The 13896-nt window shown below is 43.7% G+C and overlaps 1 protein-coding gene across 3 annotated transcripts in view; it reads left to right on the top strand.

Moving 5' to 3' along the window:
• The window catches only part of COMMD1 (copper metabolism domain containing 1), a 67129-nt gene extending 54578 nt beyond the window's left edge, over positions 1-12551 (top strand). The window contains exons 3-5 of one of the 3 annotated variants that reach the window (XR_014881840.1): positions 9024-9100; positions 9467-9559; positions 12407-12551. Coding sequence is in view for 1 of the 3 variants with exons in the window: in XM_085218819.1 (XP_085074945.1) it covers positions 12407-12514 (108 nt within the window). In the remaining 2 variants the exon portion in view is untranslated. The remainder of the gene's footprint in view (positions 1-9023; positions 9101-9466; positions 9560-12406) is intronic. The other 2 variants (XR_014881841.1, XM_085218819.1) reach the window with 2 other exon arrangements.
• Positions 12552-13896: the final 1345 nt, after the last annotated feature.

Genomic DNA, 13896 nt, shown 5'->3' with positions numbered 1-13896 from the left:
GAGGCTTCTGAATTAAAAAAGAGCACTTCGCATTCTAGAACTAATCAGGAAAAAACAGAGTGGTTATCAAAAATGAAGCAAAACCACTCTTTTTCCACTTTGGCTTATTTTTCCTTTGTAAGTTCATGCATTCAAATTATTAAAGAGAAGCAATTGTTTTGGTCCCACTGAGTATTCATGTTTGGAGTGGCAACAGAACTCCTGAGTATCCCTCTTGTCCCCATAAAATCTATTTTCAGACCTTTGGAAAGAGTGTAGATAGATGTCCTGGAAGCACCAAAAACAAATGAACAAAAAAGCCTCTTTGGCCTAAGTATATTACTGTGCTATATATTTTAAGAAGAATCACAAAACCCTCAGCTGAACGCAAGCCCGTGGTAACACCGTTTTTGTGCTTTCAGATGAGCCCTTCTGTCCTAATTAGAGTGACGGTTCACTCTCTGTTTAGTGGCCCATTTGTTTGCCATTCTGGGTCTGTGTGACTCACAGTGTGCTGTGGCAGAGGCTCCGTGTTTTGTCAGGCTGTGATGCTGCTGCCACTGCTGCGTGTACAGCATCTGCTGGGCCAGCCTTCGTGCTCTTCCCCTCTAGGTAGTCATGTACCCTGGAGGAAATTAATGCCTGGCACTGCTGTGTTGCTATAAACACAGCGGGGATGGATGTGAGTAAAGTGGCCCTTTAAAAAAATAACTTTCCTAATGAAAAACATTGTTTCTTGGACATGGGTGTATTTGTTTTAGCCAAGTCAGGCCAATCCCCAAGGTACAGGTCCAGGAATCCAGCTGGGATGGGAATTCTGGGGGACACAGCTCCTCACTGCTCAGGGAACAAAGGTATTGTGTGGCCTTAAGTGACCATTTGTGAAATGTGCAAGAGAGGAGATCTAGGTTAGATGTTAGGAAGAAATTCTTCACTCAGAGGTTGGTGAGGCCCTGGCACTGCTGCCCAGAGCTGTGGCGCCCCATTCCTGGAGGTGCCCAAGGCCAGGTTGGGTGGGCCATGGGCAGCCTGAGCTGGTGGGGAGCAGCCCTGCCCACAGCAGGGGTTGGGGCTGGGTGGGCTTTAGGGTCTCTTCCAACCCAAACCATTCTGTAATTCTATTATTTTTGTTTGAGTTCTGCGTTCTTAAGTGTTTCATCATTGTGCTCTGCACTTCCCTCATCTGTTCTTCTATTTCAGCAGAGCCAGGTGCCTCTTAGACTACAGTGCCAGCATGCATGACTCAGAAGAGGACAGAAAAGAAGGTTTTCAACACATCTAATTCCAAAATGCTCATTCCAACAGGAGTCAGCATCGTCTGGTGTCCTGGAAAATATGGCCACTTGAGTCGTCTGAGACTGTTCAATTCCAGTCAGCTTTTATTTTCAGTGTAATACTTTTAGGGAGGACATTAATAGGTAGTTGAGGCCTTTATATAATATGGGTAAACTAAAACATTAAAGAGCTGTGAGGGAATAGGAAAGATCTGGTTGGGGGATGCTACCAACCTGGTAATTATGCAGGCTAGTTGTGCTCTCAGCCAGAATATACCAGGGTCCTCTTAAAGGTTAGCTCCTTTACTGAGCTTCTGACTGTATTCTTTGATAATGTGAGTATTTCTAAATGCAGATTACTTAAATTGTGTGTATGTAGTTTATATGAAAGTAACTCTCACTGCTCAGTCCTGTTTTCCTTCTCTTTTTCTGAGAATAATACTCTTCAGTTGCAATTAAGCAAGACAACAGAACCTTAAAGATACACTTAAAACATAAACACACATAAAGAACGATGTAGGTGGATATTTCAGTTTTATGATCAGGTTTAAAAAAAAAAATCAAAAATACAGTGCAAGAAAACAAGTACAGATAGAAAAAGAATATAGATCAGCACAGAAAGACAGGGATCCTAAGTGAGGAGGAACGTTCACCCCGAAGATCCCCTACAGGGCACCTCCCAAGGAAAGCACATAACCTTGTAATGGTGCCACTGAGAGCTGTGTTGTTAGAGGAGAGCTGACACAGCAGAGCTGACATACATGCGATGGAGCTCTCTGTTCTTTGGTACCCTTGTGAGCTCTCTCTCTCCCAGTGGGAAAGCTCCCAGGTGGGGCAGCTGGGATGAGCTGCAGGGAAATGGCTTTGGGAAGTAAGATGAGAAGCTGATGCTCTGCCAGAAACAGAGCGTATTTCTGTAGTTTTTAAATATGTGTATTGATTCAAATGTCACCGTGATACAAAGGGAATTTAATAAGGCTTTATTTTTAGAGCTGTCTCTAACGCTTCTCTGTACAATTTGGTGAAACTTATGGATGTTGCTATATTGCTTTTCCTTTTAAAACCTCTTAAGCCCTGCCAGGTATGCTCTAGGGCATTCAGATGGAGGAAGGTGAATACCAATGTTAAACATAACATTCATTATGTTTTCCTTTAAGTTTTCATCTTATGACAGGCACTGGAATTGCATAGGATTCCTGAAAGCTCTTTTCAAATGGAGGAACAATGTGAGAATCCAAGAGTTTTCAGACTAATTCACACTTTTCAGATGATTGGGGACTGGCAGCTATGTTTGTTACAGAATGAACGTGATTCCACATAAAGCTTTTAGGTACCATCTACTAAATAGGGGTTAGACTAGGGACTTCCAAAACTGACCACAAACTTCACCTAAATGTTCTGTAGACGTTTTTAAACTTGCCTAATGGAAATGGGATGTGTGTAAAGAAGAGTTAGAAGACAAATGTAGTTCTTAAGTGGTGATTTTGACTCTTTGTTTGCCTTCTCTTCTGCGTAATATCTGGGCTGGAGACCCTCCCAGGGCTGTATACCAATGTTACCAAGGAAGTGTCAGTGGACTCAGGAGGTGTGGTAATTTGTTTTGTGTGCTGTTGCAACTATTTATCTCAAGCCAGTCAAGCAGCAGGAGAAGAACACCCTGTTGAAGGTTAACCATCCCATGCTTATTGTTGCAGAGTTTGAAAGAACCTTGACTTCAGCTCTGCTTTCAAAGATGCTTTGATTTGACAAAACCAGAGAACAGTAGTGACATGCTTTATGTCAAAATAGTGTTTGGTTTAGATACAGGAGTGTGTCCTCATTTCTGCACCAGGAATTAGAGCATTATGCTTTCTGTTCTCTTACCATGACTTCATTTCTGTCTTCTGAGAAGACAACAGTGATGGCAGTGCCTATAGCTAGGATTACCCAACCCTGTGTTAAGGAACCTTCAGCTTTGACCAGCTTACAAGGTCATCATCTCCTGTGCCAGCTGGAGTCTGGAGGAATCCCTCCCCACGTCGGTTTGTTTCCAGGATCAATACTCAAGGTGAACAGCATTTGGAGAATTTCTCCTTAAATATCTTTCCATACAGGAGGTACTTGTGCCACGGTGTTTTTGGAGGAAAGGAAAATATTAAGATAAGTCTTCCAGCAAGGTCAGGGAGGCATCTTTCAAGTACCCTTATGAAAAAGTTGCCACAGACATATCAGGAGCCCCTCAAAACCTTGTTTGTGCATTCTTGGTGAACATTTTATGCAGAAGCTCAGTTCCTAGAGAACTTGACCCAAATTCAGTGCATTCCAGAGTGCCCCTGAATTCAGCTTTCCCTCACTGATGGGTTATCAAGGTGCTAGGGTTGATGTAGGGGTTCCCACATGCAGGGTACAGGTAGAAGAGAGCCTCCTTCTGCCTCCTGCCTTGTTTCAGTCCACAGAGCCCCTTGATGAGGCTTGGTGGAGCTTGCTCCAACTGAGTCTCTCACAGTCTTTTCTCAGGAAGATGCTCCTGTTTTTGGATAGAAGCGGGCAAATCCACCAGCTGCATGCTTGTTGGAGCCATGTCGAAAAGGTGTGGAGCACTGCTAGAAATGCTGACATTTTCTGAAAGGTTAGGGAGTAGATATCCCAAACTGTGAGTACAGCTGATGGACTGTGGGTTCTGCATCTTTTCTGGTTTACTGGTAGTGTATCTTGTAATCTTAACTAAGTGATGTAAAGGACTGGTTGCACCTCTAATCTTTCAGATATAAACCACTGATCAAGGGGTCCATTGTGAACTTTGAGACTCAGCTGAAGGGCTTTCCTGGCAGTTCTGTCTGACCCTGTTTCTCTCTGTCATACAGCCAAAGTGACCTCGCCATAGTTAGACCTGAACTCTCAACAGGCAGGAGGCTGCAGCACTATGCATGTTCCATACATTTAGACATGTGACACTTGTCAGTGAGGGACAGCTGAAGGGCTTTCCATCCTTTTTACCTCCCGTGACAACCAATGACCTCAACATGTTTAGAAAGGCATTTTATGTGGTCATTTTCTCAACTACATGAGAGCGTGTTGTAAAAGGCTAACAGAGGAACCAGGTAAGCAAGTGGCCGTTCATTAGATATGCCCATATAAAAAGTTGCAGGTATAACATTTCAGGAAGTCATCTGGAAATGAGAATTAAATTTGCATTTTGACAACGAAAACAGATATATTTTTGTGCAAATTACATTAGCCCCAGCAGAGCAGGGACTTATATAACCTTTCCCTTACCTCCCCAGCAAGGTGCTGTATGAATTGGCTCAGCATTCACATTACTTCAGTACATCAAGACTGTTGTGTTGTGATTTTAGAAAAGATGTTTGTGACGCTTTCTGTAAAACAACAGAGGGTTTCAGCTCCTTTGAGTCAATATGAATGAGCAGTGTCCTAGCAATATCTGGGATGCTGTGCTTGTGACTGAGTGCTCCCTCAGCATCGAGACGAAATGTGAGATTGCTAATCACAAATGCAGGATAATTAACTGTGAGAAACAGACAGCTTGGCTGTGTCAGACTGTATTTATACACGGTGGTATTGTGCTGTTAAGTGGAAGCGTACATAAGTAGCCATTGGAAGAGTTTGTGTAGGGAGAGCACGTGGCAGGATGATACTCTGGGAACTGCATGAGGTTCAGGAAAGGAAGCAGGCACAAATCAAAGGGACTGAAAAAAAAAGGGAGGAAGTTGGAAGGCTTACAGGTAAAATACAAGGTAGCATCACCAGTTTGAAAATGGCATAGCCATGTGAAGATATACACATTGCATAAAGGTATTAAGCTGTCTTGTAGTAATTCTTTATGACGTGAAATATGAAAGATTTTCAGAGTAAGCTTCCTTCTAATTAGTTGCACTAATTTTTTTTTCCCCTAACACCTTCTGATAGGAAATCTGTGCTTCCAAAAGGCGTAAGCACCAGCAGGGTAAACCACGTGTGTCTCTGCATCCATAAATAATCATCTTTCATTTGGGGTTCAAAATGCTGAATGCAATATTTCAGTAGGTCGCTAACATATGAGCAATGACATCACATTTGCTGTGCAGTATCAGAGAACTGGTCTTAGTGCCTGGGATTATTCCAATTGCTGCAATGCTTTCTATTTAATCCGTGGTATTACAGGCTTGATCTTACATTAAAAGAATTAAAAAGGAATCTGCAGGACGTTAAACTTTTTTTTTTTTTCCTGAGTTGATGTAATAATCATTAGCTGAAGAGATTCTTGGTTCGTACAATACCAGAATGACACAAAGGAATTAGGTTGGTATGGTAATAATTTATTTTTTGCAGGATCATGGAAAAGAATTACACTTTGCCACAGTGTTTTTGAAGGCCACGGTTATAGTTGCAAAAATAGTTCTGAACTTGTTTAAAAATAGTGAACTTAGTATTATCAGACATGCTTCTATAAAGTCAGTGGATTGCCATCCATTCCAATTTGTCTGGGATTACCTAATTAATGATCTAAAAGTAACTTCCAAGGTTTGCAGTAGGATCACCGTTGATGCAAAGTGATTGCAGCTTCGATGCAACTTCTCCTATTTTATCTTGCTGGCTTGGCTCGTGGCAGCACAGCTTTGGTTTGGTTGGCTTTTTTTCCACTCCCCAAGTTTTCCTGATCTGAGAATCTAAGCAGCAGGAGTAAATCACTCTCATAAACATCTGACAATCAATATTTCCTCTTAGCATGAATCACCCAGTTCAACGTGCTACCACTTTGATTCTTTCAGAAGAAAAATAAGCTCAAATCCAATATTTCCCTTCTTTTTGGGTCATCTCTTCATACTTTCTAGAACATTGTCATGGTAACTCATGCATTATCTTTTATATTTTTGTAGCCTGAATTATAATGCAGGTCATTTCTGGTTCCTTCTTCTGCCACTTATGCGGGGGCACTCAGATAACAGGTACCACAGATGCTTGCATGGAAGAGACAATACAGCATCCAAAAGAGAAGTAAACCCACTATCTTCTAAGGATCCAGACTCTGAGTGCCAAGATGAGTCACATTTACATTGTGTGCACTGGGTGTCAAGGAGTGGCCTCTTTGTAGAAGAGTTTGGAAGCAAGTAATAGTAGTAAGGACAATATTAAGATGACTTCGTTGAGAAGTCTGAGGTTTCCGTAGCAGAGCTACCAGACGTCATTGCAAAAATGATTTAAGAACATGTCTTTAAAAATAAAAGCTTCCTTGCACTGTTTTATAAAGTGTCTCATTTCCAATTCTGATTCCAGGTTGGACTGGGATTTTATTTCTTTTCTGTTGCCTTCTTGGGGATGTAGGATTGTTTGGAGTTGTTTTGATGTTCACTGATTTTGTGCTGTGTTGTGTTTTGCCTTGTTTTTCCCCTGAGATTTGCACTTCTTTATCATGCAAGTCTTTAAATGGGTCCTTTCTAAACCTCAGGGTTGATATCTTACTATTTCTGCCTGTCAGAGGAAGAATTCCAATATAATGAATATCATTGAAACTGCCTGGCATGGGCTGGAAGCTGCCACAGCTGGGGCACACTGTGTGATGTCTAAAACAGGACTCAGAAACCTGCAGTGCTTTGTAATTTCCTTACCTGTGGAGTCTGGGTGCTGTTATTGCTGTTGGGTCAGTGCCACCCTTCTGCTTGTTCTTTAGGTTTCCTCACTGGCTGTTTCTGGGTGCTTTCTTTTCGACTACAATTAGAACTTATTAATGATTAAGGAATAAAAAAAGGCAATGCCAGGACAGCTCTCTCCCCACTTGCTTACGGATCCCAGCTGGCTTGTTGCTTTGCAGCTCAATTTGCTTGTACGGTAAATTGCACAATATTCACCTGGTGTTAAGACACCACTGACTGAACCCCAGATCTCCTGCTTTGGTGGAAACAAACCTGTGATTGGAGTCACAGAATCACGGAATCATTACGGTTGGAAAAGTCCACCAAGATCACATCCAATCCACCCCCACCACGTCCACTAACCCACGTCCCTCAGTGCCACATCTCCACAGTTCTGGAACACCTCCAGGGCTGGTGACTCCATCCCTCCCTGGGCAGCTGTGCCACTGCCTCATTCTCTGTACTGCACCGTCTCTTCCTGCTGCAGGGAACACAACCGCCTGGGCACCATGCCTGGCACCTCACCCTGCAGCCCCATCCCTGCAGGAGGACGTGTCCCCGCTGGGTGGGCAGGGCAGGGCAGGGCTCGTGTTCTCTCTTCTCAACTCCCTGCAGAGCTGCATGCTCCGGCCCTGTGCTCTGCAGAGTTTGGCTGGTGGTGCCCAGGCCAAGTGCTGTGTGCAGGTTACCTTTGGCCCACGCAGAGGTGCCCGGGGCAGGCGTTCAGGTGGAAAACTGCATGGAGTTGTCTCCCAATGTATCACAGAGGCCATTTCAGTGTTTTGGAGGTATCCTTTGCTGTTCTTCCTCTCCAAGCTAACGTAAAATGCTTACAAGTTTAACCATCATGACTTCGGAGTCTTAATTTACCAATAATGTACTTAATTACTTATGTAACGTGTGTGTGGTATTTTTCCTGGCTAACAGAGGAAGTAGAAGATTTGCTTGGCTGCAGAATATGCAGTGATCCGTAAGGAGAAATGCCACGTAGAAGTAAAGAACTTGTTATTTATTGCTTAGCCCTGAGGAACTAAGAGGTCTGTAAAAAGCAGCGAGATTGATTTCTATAGGAAATGTGTCAGGAATTTCTTCGATTCAGTCTTCCATATATCTGATGAAGTGAGAAATGAATTGCTTATGATTTCAGTCACCTATTGCTGAATCGTTGGGCTTCAGCCCCCCCCAGAAAGGCCACACCTCTAAACTCTTATAACATACTGGAGATCTGAAGACCATCGATTGTATTGAAGACATGGCTTCCATAACTCTTTAAGAAAAAAACCTTCATAAAGAAGGCACTTTAATCACCACAATATCAAAAATTGTTAGTAAAGATAACATTATCTCCCTAGCAAGGGACATAACAGCACCACAACAACATGTAACAGGATATTGGTGGGAAGGTTCAATCGGTACTGCCATCCCACCAACATCTGCCTCTGACATTGTGGGCCAGCAAAATAAAACAGGAGGCATTGCTTTCAGAGCACCACAGCTAGGTCAGGTTGCCCAGGGCCAGGATCTGGGCATCTAAGCTAAATCCACTGTTACATAAAGCACTAGAAGAGCTGAAGTTAATGGGAACCTTTTTAATGAGTGAGTCCAAATGATGCAATAGAGAACAGCTGTGGTTTTTTTTTTTTTCCTTAAGTTTCAAATGTGTGAGAGTTAGTTTTCTCAAAATGAGGCTTTTTTTAAAGTGTAGTTACTGAGATACAGACAGTTGTGCTTCTGAGTATTTTTCTAGAGGACAGCAAGAATGCTGGTGTTTACAAGATGTTCTCTTATATAAATATTTTTGCTACTCTCTGTTGTTACTGAAACAAACAAACCAACCTGGCAGACCTGATTCATGGCTGGGGGAGGGTGTGTTTTGTGGATGTTAGTTTTGCAGGTCCTTTTTATAGCCCAGGCTCAGAAGGGAAATGGGAGGATGGGTAGGATAGCGTGTGGGGAGAGAACCAAGAGGACTGCAGGAAGTGGATGCCCACCCCACAGCTTCCCAAAAGGCTCAGCTTGACAGTAGCAGAGCAGTGGGGTTCTCTTTGTGCATCGAGCTTGAGAGTGGGTATGCACGTGCTGTTCCCATCACACAGCAGTGCTCTGGCAGTCCCACTGACACACATACACTCCTGCCTAAAGACCTTTTCTGTTTCCACAGAGGCTCAGCCAGTGCCAGCTTTCTGGCTTGCAGGCAAGTGCACTATGCTTCAGAGCTGCTGCTGCTTCATACTGCAGGTACAAAAATTGACTGCTGCAGGTTCCCATACGGTGAAAGGACTCACAGTGCTATCATTGCGTGTTTGGTGGCTTCAGGTCAGCACTCAGCTTCGTGCTCAGCAGTCTGGCGAAGTTCCTGTTTGGTGGCTTCTGGGTTTGCTTCTAATGAATGACTTGTTCCATTTTGGTTTTGTTTAATTGCAAGGCATCCAAGTGGGATGAAAATTTTTATAGCACTCGGAGATATCAGAAAGGATGCCTTGTTTCTTCATGAGGAACAGCAGAGATACCAAATCTGTCCTGCTGCTGGAGGACAGCTCAGGGGAGGGGTGTGGAGTTTTGAGTTTCAGAGCTCTATCTTCTTTCTTTTTTACCTATCTTTAGAACTTTGCGGACTATGTAAACTAACAGAGAGTTGCATGAGACTAAACCCAGCTCCGAGCAGCCTGATTTACTTCCCCCTCCTTCACATTTCAGGTTAGTCCACATGAGAACGTGGTAATGACACAGATATCATCCCATACTTATAGCCAACTTTTAGCTGCTTTATAGACAAAAGTGTGCTTTACGAGTACGCTTAGATTTGCATAGGGTGGCATGCACAGTCTTAGTATAATGCAAGAGTGTCCTTTTGCTCAATTTACTTCTCTTTTAACTGACACAACCTGAAGTGGGGAAAAAAGCTGACTTATGCCTTAGGCTCCTGCAAAACTACTTTCACCAGAACTGGAGCTTGGTTCTGCTCTCGCTCACCTTGTGATTAAGCTGTAAAAGCAGCTGATGCAGATCTTAAGGGTTGCATGGGCAGACCTTGCCTTGGGGAAATTTGCTTGGGAATGCAGGCTCATATGACCTGAGGTACGCAGTTGTGACCGGAAAGCCCGAGTTTTCAGCATGAGTCTGGCGGCAGATTCATCCTGCTGAGGACTGTGACCCAGGGCTGTATGCGGTGCTGTCAGTCCTTCCTAAAAGGTCTGCCCTGTTCTGGTCATTTCAGTAAGAATGATTCATTCCAGCATGGGAATGTGATGTGGTTTCAGTGTGATGCTTCCGAGAGCCTCAGGTTGTAAATCACAGAATCGCAGAATGGCCAGGGTTGGAAGGGACCTCAAGGATCACGAATCTCCAACCCCCTGCCACATGCAGGGCCACCAACCTCCGCATTTAATACCAGACCAGGCTGCCCAGGGCCCCATCCAACCTGGCCTTGAACACCTCCAGGGACGGGGCATAGGGAGATATTTCAGGGTTTCATTTGCCTTTCTCACACAATCTCCTAAGCTTGCAAACACATCTTCTTCTGGCAGATGTGACTTATGTTTTTAATAACTCTTAATCAGACAGGAATCTACAAGAAAGCCCACTGCCAAAGGGAGGTAAGCTGTGAAATTCCTCACCAAACATTTGTTTATGTGTGCTGTCCAGCTGTAACTATGTTCTACAGAGGCATTTTGTGTATTTTCTACGTGGGCTGTAGCACTGAGATATGTGACAGCAACCATCGTCAAAGACAAGAAAGTGTGGAAGCTGTTGCATCCACGTCCTGTCTGCATTGTTATTGATCCCAAATGTTGTTGTCCCAACCATTTAATGAAACGCTGCTGAACTGAGTAATATTATAGGAGTGAATAGTTAAGAACAGCCTGAGCATAACTGCTTGGCACAGCTGAGGTCTACCCTAACAGTCATTTGTGTATTCTACCTGACATGCATCAGTTACACGACATACTGAATTTTCATTGAATGAAATGACAGTAAAGTTCCTTTTAATCCCATGAAACCTTTCCTAATCAGAAGCACTCTCATACTAAATACACAATGTGACCTCTGCACTTGGTCAGTCGGATTCCTTGGCAGTTAGCACATAAAATAATACGCACTTCATGAAGATGGATACATCCAGTATAGCTATGAGAAGGGCCTTCCCCGTGCCTGAATAGCAGCATCAGGGAGATACAGTTGTATTTGAGGACAAAAAACATTTACAGTGCCTGATGGATGCTTTCATTTTGCCAGGTTTGCTTTCTTAAAGCATGGGACTTGGGTGTAAATGTGTTGTTTTCTCTCTTCCATTTCAAGCTTTCAATCACTCTTTGGATTTCTCCTTTGAACTGTGGTAGCTCCCCATGTGAGTGATGTCAGGCAGGAATCCTGGCACAGCCATTGCATGCACTTTCATGTGTTCGATCAGAGACTTCCTCCACCTCATTTCTTTCCTGTTAGCATTCTTCTGGCTGGGCCTTTTGTCATTATTGTGCACAGAACTCTCCGTTGGCTCTTCCATCAGTGTCTTGGCTTGCCTATCGCCTGCTGGTTTGGTTTTTACAAAAAACAGAACAACCCAATACCCTTGTGAGGATGAGAGAAGATAAAAGGTGGAAGTGTTCCCGATGTCTGTGGAAAAAGAATGCTCGTGAAATTTAGTGAGAAATTCAGTTGTAAAAATGGATGGTTTTAATTTGCATCAGTATGATGACTTTACCATTGCATATAAACTATTTGTTCTATGAACGTAAATGACATTAAAGTGTTTTTGTCAGATGAAAAAACATATTTTGAAATAATACCAGAAAGTGAGTGTGCTCGAAACCAAATGGGAACTGCAGATGCTCTCCTGCAATATCTGTGTTATGTACAGAAATTCTGTGCACATTCAGCTATTCCGGTTGCTAAAACTATTCCAATTTCCCATAAGGAAACATCCCTTCATATTTGCTGCACTTTCAGTTCCAAATACTTGCAGTGTGTTCCTCTGCCACTGACAGTGCTTCACCCGGAGTGGCCTTTGCTATGCAGTCACATTCCCTGTGGCCTCAAACGTTTCCTCTGGGAGAATCACCACAGGAAGTACTTAGTGACTGTAGGCATACCAGCGGATAATACCAAAGGCCTGGAGATCTCAGGAGGCCTTTTCACATTTGTATTTACTAATGAGAACCATATGATTAGAATTTCTATATATATATATGCTTTATTTTCTGAGCCTTTGATAAGCTCTTTTACTACCCCAGCACTCGTCCTGTCAGAGGATAACAAATCAGTGCTGCTGCTTAGCTTCTGAGTTTACAGTGATGCTAGAGTGGAGCTCAGTTGACGCGTCCCTCTTTGGCAGCAGCAGGCTGGCCTCCAGCGTGTACTGCTCTTGCTTGGTATGTTGGTTGCAAACCTCTGGAAGGTAGAAAACCTCCTCCTCTTCACCAGGAGTAAAGGAGATACAGGATATAAATCTGCCTCAGGAAAGCAGAATGCACTATGCCTCTTCTGTTGTATCCCTGAAAAATTATCATCTTTCTCAACTCCTGTTTTTGCAATTTTGTTTTGTAGGAATCTGAATTTCTCTGCCTGGAGTTTGATGAGGCCAAGGTGAGCCAGATGCTGAAGAAGCTCTCAGAAATAGAGGAGAGCATGACTGCATTGACTCAAACCACCTGACTCATAGAAAATAAAGATTGCAACTCGAAAAAACAAATGATCTCGGTACTTATTCATAGTGCCTGTTCCTGTATATAAAATAGGGAGTGATTGTTAAGTATCAGTTATAACTGTACAACACATTCAGAACAAAGCATGGGTGAAGTTAAGCTGTAAAGGTCTCTCCAGCCCCTCCTCCAGGCCTGTTCTCCAAGGCAGCAGTGATGTTGCTTGCATAAAGCTTTGCATAATCATCCCTTCAAGTTTAGAGTAGCTTTTCTCTTTTTTTTTTCCTACCCATCAGTTTTTTACTCTTCCAGATGCTGTAAATGCTGCGCTGAGTGAACAGCAAAGGTAAATTGGCCAGTTGCAGCAGGAGAGAAATGAGCAGAAGGAACAGACAGACTAGGGGGATTTGTGTTTATCCTTCCAAACCATGGGCTATGTAGGACAAATCTACCTACGCAAGCTCTGCCTGCCTAGAGCTTGGAGCACAGGAGATGAAGTGCAGAGAGTTGAGGGAGAAGAGTCACAAACACACTTTTTTCTAATCACAAGCCTCTGTGCTGCTGCGGATTAAATAAATGGTTCCCAAGCATGTGAGTTGGCCCTGCTGGGCCACTGATGAACACTCACCCCATGCCACAGAGAGCCAGGGGATGGCCATGGGAGCATCCCTCGGGCAGCTCAAGGTGACACTGGTTTCCCAAAAGCCTGATGTAGTGACCTGCTGGCAGGCTTCCAAAGCCACGTCTAGCCTGCTTCCCTGAAGGCTGGCCGCCCCCATTAGCCTTCCGGCTCCTGAGCATTACGTGGCACAGCCCTGGCATGGTGCTGCATGCTGTGTTTGAGAGACCAGTACTTTGTCAGTGCACAATTTAACTTGGCTGCTCCTTACCATGATGTTTGTCTTGACCTTGAAAACTCCCAGGTTAAATCCAGAGTTTGTAGTGTGGGTGTGCTCAGCTAGGAATCTTCAGAAGGAAAATGCCCTTGGCAAATGTGCAGATTATAAAGCTTTATTGATAAAATAGTTGTGTGAAGAAAACTTCCAAAGGCAGATAAGATACATACAAAACACCATGATTGAAACTGGGCTGTGGCTTTTTTGGCTGTTGCGGGAACCCTCTTCTCTCTCTGGCCGTAACACAGAACTGCAGTGCAGCTGCTGCCCTTCCAGCCGGGGGAAATGAGCTGAGATGTTTTGTTGCACGTGTTTCAGTTCAGAGGTTGTCCACATTGCCACAACAGGAGCAATAACCATAATTACTGCCTTCCCTATGCAGGATGACATAGAGGAGCTGCATGGAGCATGATGGTTCCTACTGGAGAACTGCCTGATAGTCCATAGAGTAGTGATGGAGAACGCCCCTGGTGTGCTGCTCTTGTTACTAACAGGAAGG

This window comes from Meleagris gallopavo, chromosome 2, assembly GCF_905368555.1.
Source record: "Meleagris gallopavo chromosome 2, MGAL_WU_HG_1.1, whole genome shotgun sequence".
Lineage (NCBI taxonomy): Eukaryota > Metazoa > Chordata > Aves > Galliformes > Phasianidae > Meleagris > Meleagris gallopavo.
The sequence above is the reverse complement of the archived record's forward strand: the minus strand, read 5'-3'. Positions and strand labels throughout refer to the sequence as shown.